This window comes from Corapipo altera, unplaced genomic scaffold (genome assembly GCF_003945725.1).
Source record: "Corapipo altera isolate COAL_440 unplaced genomic scaffold, ASM394572v1 24, whole genome shotgun sequence".
NCBI classification, from domain to species: domain Eukaryota; kingdom Metazoa; phylum Chordata; class Aves; order Passeriformes; family Pipridae; genus Corapipo; species Corapipo altera.
Genome location: NW_020884903.1, coordinates 63995 through 74840, shown reverse-complemented (window position 1 = coordinate 74840; position 10846 = coordinate 63995). Strand labels below are relative to the sequence as shown.

Here is a 10846-nt window from a genome sequence, read left to right as displayed (position 1 = left end):
CTCTCTTCGTTGACAGGTGCCCTAATTTCCATCTTCATTGATGAGCCTGGCACACAGCATGAACATACTAGGGTCTGATGCAGCAGGGAGCAATCAAAGCTGCAAGCTGGGGTAGGGGCAAGGTCTCAGGTCCTTTGATGAGGGAAATCTTGTCTACCTTCTGAGCAGGAAACCTGCTGTGGGGAGTACAGGGCCTATGGTGTGGAGTGGGATCATGTGGCCCAGGAATGGGCCTCCCACTCGGCTTCCTCACAGGGTACAGTAATAACACAGTGCAAATAGTGCATGCAGCAATTATCACCTCACACTGGGACACCAGACCAGTCTCTGCCTATTTCGAAAAAAGAGAAGTGTTGAGGTCCTGTTTCCCTGGGCTGTGACAGGTGCCAGTAGCCACGACAGAACAAACAGAACTGACTCTCAGCCAGCTCTGCTCTGTGGCTGATGCCACCTGACCCAACATGACTGCAGCTCATGCCTCCATCCCATCTCCACCCAGCCCTGCTGAGCAGCTGCTCCATCTCCCTGTGGTGATGTGGCAGCCAGCAGCCCTTCCCCACCTGGAGTTGCTTCCAGCCTCCATCAGAAACCAGCTCCTTGTTCCCATGAGCAGGCCCAGACCTGAGTCACAACCACTTTCACTTTTCCTGCAGGGATTTCCACCAGCCCCTCATGAAACCAATGAGAACAACACACACGTGACAGCATGGCTGAGGTCCCTGGTCTGCTCTGTTAGAGAGTCAAGAGTGGGTAAAGGAAAAAAATCGACACTTACCTTCAGAGCTCAAATGTTTTGTCATGACCAAATCAGTTGCCCTAAACAGCCTATGCAAAACAGTAACTTGCACTGTAATAACCTGCAATCACTCTGCTGGAAAATCCTAAAGATTCCCTGGTGAAATTTCCTGAAATCTCTGATAGCTATTGCACAACCCCGGAAACCATCCTTAATTTCATATTTGCTCCTTCCAGCAGGGAGATACATCACATGATGCTGGAAGTGCCTACAACTGACTATCAAAGGCAAGAAATGAATTCCAAAAGGAAACATTTCTGCCAGAATATGTATTTAATCCAACAAGATTAAATCAACAAGGTTATCCAGAGGTTGGAGGCTGAGGTTTGGCAGATGTCAGAATTAAAATACATGCATTTAAAAGAAGTGCTACCAAGTAACTTGGTGTGGTGGCACCATTTCTCATGTGGCAAATCCTCCACTATGGCTACCTAGTTTAAGCCTGTATGTCTAAATTTAGAGCTGAAAAACAGGAAAAAGGGCTGAGGAAGGGCTAGCATAGTTTCTTGCTGGTGTTATGTGTTATACCTGAATATAGTTATTTTCTTTAAGAATAGGACAATTTGATGTTTAGCCTACTTTATGACATGAAGCTTTGGAGAACATTCCACCACAAACTGCACTGTTCAATTTCTCCTTAATTTGGAGAAATTTCATTTAATTAGAAATGTCACAGAGATGTGCAACAGTGATCAGCATTCTGAAACTTCTAGCGGGATGCCATCATATTTTTTTAAGTTTAAAGTCCCTTTTCAGAAAAGCTGTATACAAAATACATGCTGCTGAGAGTATAAATCAGTAGATTTGGTGCCAACTTTCACTCCAAGGCAGGAATTCTTTGAGGCAGGTGTGAACCAATACACCCACACCCTTGACCACCATCTCCTATTTCTTAATTTACGTGGCTTCAACTAATACTTTCTCAAGTTTAGCCTTCTACTCTTGCCCTATCATTTTCATTCAATCAAATGTTTCCAGCTGCTCGATCTGACCCTGGCTGAAACTGTATCTTTATGCCTGGTCTTTTTCTGTCCTGTTCATCACTAAAATCCTTATGATGCAGATCACTAGAGGTGACCTTTGGCTGTTTTTTTTTTTGGTCTCGTCTACCTGTTGGTTATTTTCTCTAGCATTTTAAGACTCCATTTCTCAAACCACGGACAATTTAATTTTCTAGGTATTTATGAAAGTCAACAGAATCATATTTTTCTTTTCTTTGGGTGGTTTGTTTGTTTGTTTGTTTGAAGCTGGGGACAACCTTGTAAAGTAAAATTCTACATGGATACCTACAGTTTCCCAACATGATTATTTTACATCCAGTTGAAGTCTCCATTTCCACCTCTTAAAATTCATACACATGCTTCAGCTGTAAGGATTTTTCTTTTTCCTTTGTGACATTACTGCTTCCTACTCAAATCCTTCTGTCATAGTTATTCTTTTGGTGTCAAGGAGTAATCTTTTATCTGCTTATGCAGTGAGGTCCCTTTATGATGGTTGTGGTAATACAGATGTGGAAAGATGGTTAGCACTGGTACGATTTTATATCTCATTCACAACCATGAAGTATCCCTACTCACCCTTTACTCATCAATCCATAAAACAGCCACCTAGACACATAGTAAACCCACTGCACTTTTCATACTCACGAGTTACTTTGGTTTTCCATTGGCACTGTCTGAAGGAGAAATTAATTCCCATGTCAACACCTTGGATATAGCCTTTGATAGGGGCTTCTTTGCTAACCGTATGAAGACTTTATGAACGTCTGCCGTTAGATCTCAGTATATTGCTGCTTAAACCCTCCCTTTTGAATTGATACTACCTCAACAGCTCATCCATCAGAAAAGAGTAGTACAGAAAGCTCTCCTCTCCAAGACAGCCTGGGATGCTTTTTAAATTAAAATCTCATTTCATGACAATCTATTCAATACAAGTGATTGTATTGGCAGTGCTTTGCACTGAAGCAGTTTTACTGAAAAGATCCTTTATTTTTTCATAAATAAAAAAGAATATATTTTAAACTTTTTTTCACACATGAACGTAAAAACTCTGAAAGCCTTCAGAAATTAAAATTAACTATACAAAAATTGGGCTATCAATGTTAAATACTTAAACTTTTGTTACCACTAACTAATTTGTATCTTCTATTGGTATAAAAATCTTCATAGTAATGGATAATACAACATAAGAATTTCCTTTAACTGAATGTATTCACATTTTCAATATATAGCTTTTCCAAGCAAGTCGTATCAGTCTATGCCTTTCTTTTTCGTGTAGTTCCATTAAGTTCTGAAGGGGCCATTTGCAGCACTTGGTGTTGCTGCTGCTGCTGCTTTGTGGGACAGGAGAACCATTCTTCTGAGCTAAACAAAAATAAAAGCACAGTTGCTTATAAACAAAGCTTTTCTCTTATATATATATGTAATACATATATATAACACAGAGCTCCCCTTAGTATAAATAACATAAATCCCATATTTGTGTGCAGCTTCTTATTATTTAATTATTTTGTTAAAATGAAGAATAGCACCAGGCTAATATTAGATACTTTAAATACATAACCATTTCAGTTCTATACGTGGATAAAAATTAAAAGAGTAACCAATACAAATAATAAAGAGACATAGTAATATAGTGAACACTTGTTCAGAGATTCACAGAACACAACTCGATAAGATTTAAATAATCTTAAAAATATGACCGTAGTTCAGCAAAGAATGATGTAGTCATGAGGACAGACATGAGAAATGGAAAAGTCAGTTCCATGTCACTTTAAAGATACAGACATACAGATTTCCCAGATTTTGTGTGTGTGTGCGTTTGTGTGTGTGTGTTCAAATGCCCTTAGCCACAGAGGGAATGCAGAAGAAGATACACTGCCAGTTCAGCTCAGACAGTTACTTAGAAATAGCTGTGTAAGTATGATTCTTTATTCTGTAAAAATAATTTTTTCTCTGTTTATCTTTCCAGTATTTGAAATCAAACCTGAAAAGAGTTTATAGACCAAGTCATCTCAAATATTTCTGGGGTGTAACATAGTTGAATATACCAGAAAACACAGGGAATATGAATGCTAGAAGATGCCAATCAATCAGTTCACAAAGAGAAACAGAACTAGAATCATTAAGCAAATCTTTATATTAAGCTTAAACAGCAGCAGAAATTAAAAAAAATATATTGAAAATCAGCTTTATGCAAACTCTACTAATTGTTGGTTATTGTATACAAATATGAATAAAAAAATATGCAAAATAAACTAGTTTTTGTTTTGAATTCAGGATATGAGAAAATAATTACTAGATTCAGAACAGACTTACCTATACAATTTTTTCACTGTTTCTCTTCGCATTCTTTTGGGAGGTATAGGAGTGTCAGACATATCTAACATTATAGGTTGAAGTAATGACTCAGCGCCTTTATCTGATAAAGCAGGAGTCATACCTATGAAAGAGTTGCAAGTCAGAACAATAAAAAAATAAATTAAACCCGCTGGTTATAAATGGGTCCTGTAACAGATAGAGTTAAACCTCTGAAGTAAGGCTTTAGATATGCCATAAATTTTATGGTTACCTTATGTCTCAAACCAAGTTCAAAGGTGACAAGTAAAACTATCTGCTTTACTTATAACGGTCACAGAGTAAATGTTGATTTTTTAAATATATTTTGAAATATTGTAAATTATTTGATATTTACATAAAACCCATTTCTAACTCAGAAATACTATCCTTGCAGACTTAGGGGTGTTTCTTTTTATAGCACAATGTTTTGATTGTGTTTCCTTAGCAAAAGCCATTCAGCCAGCCACACAAATAGTTACATAATCTCTTATTAGTGAGATCATAGTTTCATGTTCACAAGACACTGACTGACCACATTTTTATTATCTGAACACAATACAGGGCAGTGCTGCTCTAGGCACTATGTACAGCATCATAGTACTACATACAGTTTTTCTATTCTTTCCTTAAAGTGCGACATCTCTAAGCTCTTAATGTTAACAACTTTCCTTCATAGTTTGAACTTCTTACTTTGCAAGAGCAGAATACATCTGGTTTCAGTTAAGTCTCCTTTAGGACACCAAAATTATAATACAATAACCTACCCAATTTCTGTTTTACTAGCTTGAGGCTTTTCTCTTGTTCAGCAAGTTCCTGTTTTTTCTTTTGCATTTCTGGAGTGTTCAGAGACTGCAAATGTAAATCAAGGTCCTTATTCACATTATCAAGCTTAACCACTGCTGCACGGTATTGCTGAAGAAGATCTAACGGAAGAATAAAATAATAAACCACAAAACAATAAATATTTGGCCATTTTGATTTAGAACACTAACAAATACAATTCAGACAATGTATAAATCCACAAGAAAACATATATTTCTAAAGCACTACTTAAAAAACACGCGAACTTATAATGGATTGGTAGCTGTTATTAAAATGACTGTAACGGGAGGCAAAAAATTACATCCAATATTTTGATTCCTCTTTTCTTTTTGAGCCCATATCTTATTTCACAGTACCAGCAAACTCTGAAAACGATGTGGGAAACTGGTATTACTTTACACATCTTGTCCCTTGTGTCTCCAAACAAATTCTCTACCTTTGATGACACTTAATGCTTGTAGTATGCTTTGCTTTGAGCGCTACAAAGCAGAAGTTTGTATTGCTGACTTGAATTGTATTCCACCTTGTGGACCAAGAGAACATTTACCGAGTTTCACTTTGTCCTACCTACGGAAATCTAATCAAGTAGACTCAGAAAAACAAGGGTATAGTTTGCTGACAAACCTTTTTCCTCTTTTAACATATGAGAAAAAGAATTTTTCCTTGTCCAGGCACTGAATAGATCAAGTAATAAAGGAAGGATTCAAGCATGTCAGCCTAGGCTCATTCCTTTTACTTTGGTGACTGTTAGGTGGCTTGCACCAAGCTTAACTGAACACTAAGTACCTACTTTCCTTTTATGCCACAAACGTTGAAAAAGAGCATGTCAGAACTAATGCTAAGAGTGAAATTCAGTTCAAGACAAGTCCTGTGTAATGAGATGCTGTCCTTTAAACAGAATTTTACTATGATTTTCCTTTAAATGTCTAGCATCACTCCAAGTGAAATTAAAACATGCCCTTTTCTTTTACCATGATTACAGAAAATGTCAGTTTAATTTATATGGTAATAATTCAGTTCAACAATTGAAAATGTGTTGATAGACAAATACAGTGTCCTAAATGCAGCAAATTTTAGCCTGTGGTTGACATGCTTACTATGTTTACCCTATATGTAATAAATTTACTGAAATGCCAGCAAAGATCCCTTCAGTCCTTATTTTTTTCCTCCTTCAATTGGTTAATGTTAAGTAGTTTGTTCATATATAAGGTTACTCCAGTAGGTGCATGTGTTCCCTCTCATTCTCCCCCCAGTCCTCTCCATTGCACATTTTTAGGAATACTGTCCTTTCTTTTGAAAATAAAGTATTTCATAGCATTATTATTTGTGAATAAGACTTTTCAATGTTTTACCAATCATTCAGGTCAGCTGTTACATGACAGAAACTGCCAACTTCAAACTTAATTTATAACTTTTATTCCCAAATGAAGATTCCAAGCACATAATGAAATGGAAGTGATCTCATAAGAAATAAAAGGTACCTTCTTGTTATGGTAATAATGCGGCTGTTGTGTTTATGAAATATTCTCTATTACGAAACCAGGAATTTTTCTACCACTGCTTCATAGAGCTTACTTGCACAGTAAGAAATTCTAAATTGATGTATGGTGTTTCCAGAGTAGAAAGACCTGAAACTTGTTTTCAAGGATGCTAGAATTCAGTCAGTTCAAGCTTCTCATGCCTGCTGTTTGAATTAATTACCACAGCTTATAGTCCCTAAATAAGACTAAGAAAAAGAGGGGAAAACCTCATTATTATTATTTTTCTTCTTTCAGGAAATTTAATAGCTATAAGCTTTAAAGAAAAGAGAAATTAATAAACAGGACATTGTGCAGGTCCTATTTCTTAAAATAACTTTATGCTTAACTGAAGTTTTCCTTTCTCTATTACTTAAGAGAATAACAAACATAGGCAAACAATATAATTTTGGAAGTTTTGTATTTTTATGACTTCATTAACCCACCTATCTGTCCAGAGAAAGTAGAATAAAGTTTTGGCATTGGTGCTCCAAATACCATTCCTCTGAGTTTGTCCATTGGAGGAGCTTTATTCTGCAGGCCTCCAAATTTTCCATTGCTGCGAATCCTGTCACCCTCCCTCGTCAGCAAGGTAGGGCAATGTGTAATTTTTACAACCTACACAAGTATAAAAAATGATACCAAATTAGTAACTCCCTGAAAAAAATCTAAGGTTTCAACAATGCTGCTGTGAAGCTTATTTTTCAACTGCAATGCAGCTTGCTCTCTAATCGAAACTTATTTTATGAAATTACATGTCATGACTTTTGCTTTCAAGGAACAGAATGCATATATTAAAATTAAGCAGCACTGTCAATAATTATGAAGACTAAATTTTTTTTTGGGTTGTGTTCTCAGCTTTTAGCAGAACTCAGAAGGCAGAATTTAAATTTATACTGTGGAAAAAGCTTATTATCAACATAGACTACGAAGCAACCGCCATCAGTACAGTTCTACATTCTTATGCAGAATCATTATTTCAGTTGTAGCAAACTCATGAGCTGAAATGGAAAGTGTTCCATTAAACCTAAATAAAATGGGTCATGAAGAGATCCAGTAAGTTTCACATCAAGTTTTAAGTCAAGTGGACCTGAAATTTCATCAAGTGCCTTAGACTCCTGTGTTTTATTATATATACAGCGACTAGGAAAGTACTGAAGGACCTGCATTTAACACTGACAGCAAAAGTGAAAATGTTTATCTTTCAAAACGTGGTGCCATGTGTCATGGCAACATTCCCATAACAGAATTTGTTAAAAGGAGGTAATTTTGTCAGTGCCAATAATAGAGATTTCAGTCATGTTAAGTGCTTTGAGACCCCACAGGCAGTAAGCACACTTCCCGTTAACACAGCATTAAACTTGGAAATTATACTAAGATTGTAATGAATTAAGTATGCAGCTATGCAGTATATCTGTAATACAGAATATCAAGAATAATTGAAACCTACCTCTTTTCTGTAATGGTTGGCAGCATCCAAGTTATCTATAATGATAGTGTCACCCAAGAGCATACCAAACACTGAAAAACATAATTTTTTGAACCATGAAATTTCTCTGCAACAAAACAACTTGAGTTTTGAAAAGTCAATTCTGAGGCATCATTATTACATCTTTTCAGATAAGTGCAAGGGAAATAGTATGTAAATGATTTTTTTTCAATGAAATTTTATTCTGAGCTTGAGATAGATATGTAATCTGCTTTCATCAAAGAATTCATAAAGAAAAAAATTAGTATGTTTAATTGCCTTTTGGCATAATTGATTGTATTTTCCACTAAAGTACTCTCTTGATATCTTTACGAAGACACACATATAAATTATATAAATTATCATCTTTTTCAAGTCCTCCTGGAATGATGAATTTTTTTCACAGTTTCTTAATATGTTTCTAAGTATTCAATGGATCATCAAAGAAAAAAAAACATTCACAGGCTGATAATCCAACTGAGTTTACTCTGCTGCTAAGAAAAGACTGTTCCATACAAAGTTGAACAAGGTAGTCTTGCATGAGATATGTCAAGCCAATGTGGTTTTAAATTCCCCCAAGAGACAATATCTAACTTTCTGAAAATGCACAGGACTAAAAATTGTTTTTTATTAAGAGTAGAGAGGAATATTTCAATAGCGGGAATTAGTGAAGTCAAACAAACTTATTGAACTAATTACAGATTCCAACTCTCCATACAAAGGAGCAGGTCTACTTAATTTAGGAAAAAAAAGTGTTAGAAAAGGTAGGTATTCTATGTTGTTAGAATTGAAATTTACATAAAAATTGAAAGCTTATTCTTACAACTATTAAAGCATAACATACACAGTCATGTTCAGTCTGCATGTACATAGATCTAAGCATTAAACATTTTTGAGAGGAATAGGACTGGATAAACAGCCTAACAAAAAGAGTAACTTCTGCAATTGGAAATATCAAACTAATCTCATGATTGTCAGTTTCTGCTTACAGGAGCTTGGGAATAAGATAATGCTGCAGTAACTTAAAAAAGAAAAAAACTCTATAGTACATCTAAATAGAGAAAATGAAAATAAGACAACAAGTAGAAGACAGTGGTCATGGCTGAAATTTTCACAACTGCTGTTTACAAATAATTAATGCTAATGTCCTCCTCTTTTTACCAGCAGACCTCACCAGGAATGTACACTGGTATTTGCAAACATCTCAATGAAGATTACTGAATGTATTATGAAAGGAAACAATTCCTTTCATATCATTTACCTGTTTGACAATGCTCTACGTTATCTGGAAATGTTAACAGATCTCTGGCAAATACAGGATTTCCAATAGGTTTGAAGAAGGTTTTTCCATTTCTTAAGTGAGGTAAAGGTCTGGTTAAAGAAAGAGAAGAGTGAAGGAGAAGACAATAAAAAAGCAATTTGTCCTTATTTCATTACTGCTTCTGACATCGAGTCAGAAATCTCAAACTGAATTGAATGCATCTTAATGCTTCCACATGAGGTGGTAAAATGATCCCATCATGATCTTAAATGTCAGTTATATTAAAGATGTTTTGGTCAAACACTGATTTTTAATGAAATATTATTTCCAGCAAATTCATATGACTAATTTTACGGACAAGTTTTAACGCACCATGTTATAAAAACTGAGATTTTGGACCCTACAAATAAATCTGTACATCAGATATTTTCTAAAGGGCATTCTTCATGGTATTAGTAGTCATTGTCATAAACAAATGACTTTCAGGAACAGAAATACAGTATTATCCTTTATCTTTCAGGTAACTGAAATAGTAGCATGAATTTCTATTACTACAAATGATTTTAGGGAAGGTACTCTGAAATAGGATTTTGAAAAGTTATTATTTGAAGCACTAGAATTATTTAAAAATAAGTTCCTGCTTGAGAAAACAGGTAGAAGTGAAGAAAAAAAAAAGGTAGATTGTCTTCTCTTTTTAATAGAAACACCTTATTAGACAAAGACCATCACACAACAGTTAAAGACATAAAGCTACGATTTCAGCTAACATTTCAAGTTACATTACTGTTGCTATAGTAGTGAACCCAGAAATTTTATACATTGAATATTTAATAGGAGTAAAGTTTAAAAAACAAATTAGACAAAAAAAAAAAATTTTTCTCTACCTGTTCCAGTCTGGGAGTGTCTTCTTGTAAATAGAATCAAGGGGTAACACTTGTTGTCGACCTTGAGTTTCATCAAAAATAGAACGAGCAGCTTCAGTCGTCAGTGTGACCACACAGTCCATGTCACTTGCCAAATGCCAAGAGATAACTTTTGCTGCCTCGTTATCCTCGATTTGAGCTAAATGTGCAATCTATACCACAGAAGTTAAAATAGTCAAAACAGAAATCAAGATCACCCCCCCTTTTCATGCTAAGCACAATAATCCTGCAACTTCAATCACACACTTAATTCCCCTGTTGATGGCTGTTAGAAGAGCAGGTCATCTGATTTGAGATAGCTATCTTTTTTCAAATACTCCTCAAAAACTACTTGCATATTCAGTTGGCTTCATGGAAATAACAAAATGCATTAGAAGGCTCCCTGAGAGAAAACTCACCTTGCCTAGAATATCTGGGTTGCCTTTTGGATAGTTTGGGAGGGTACAGGTTCTCCTTGGCTGCTTCATTACTCCTTCTTGATCCAACATCTTTTTTTTTAGAAGTGAATCCACATACTGAATCTGAGAACGTAAGTTTAAAATCAGCAAGCATGTATCATTGGACTGAGCAGCAGCAGTAGTTACTTTACCCCAATTAAGTTTCTAACAAAAAACATTCAATAATCTGAAACAGACTTTAAATATATAGGGGACCCACCCTACATAATCTCAGAGAAGAGGGGAGGCATCTTGCAATTGAGGGTGAACTTTTTAATTACTCC

General features: G+C 35.5%; 1 protein-coding gene across 1 annotated transcript in view; it reads right to left on the bottom strand.

The window, feature by feature from the left end:
* Positions 1-2761: 2761 nt before the first annotated feature.
* Positions 2762-10846, bottom strand: part of SMCHD1 (structural maintenance of chromosomes flexible hinge domain containing 1) — a 71613-nt gene continuing 63528 nt past the window's right edge. The window contains exons 41-48 of the mRNA XM_027650927.1: positions 10524-10646; positions 10087-10277; positions 9203-9312; positions 7924-7994; positions 6920-7091; positions 4899-5057; positions 4114-4237; positions 2762-3159 (exon numbers count right to left, since the gene is read on the bottom strand). Coding sequence (XP_027506728.1) covers positions 3051-3159; positions 4114-4237; positions 4899-5057; positions 6920-7091; positions 7924-7994; positions 9203-9312; positions 10087-10277; positions 10524-10646 — 1059 coding nt within the window. The 3' untranslated portion in view covers positions 2762-3050. The remainder of the gene's footprint in view (positions 3160-4113; positions 4238-4898; positions 5058-6919; positions 7092-7923; positions 7995-9202; positions 9313-10086; positions 10278-10523; positions 10647-10846) is intronic.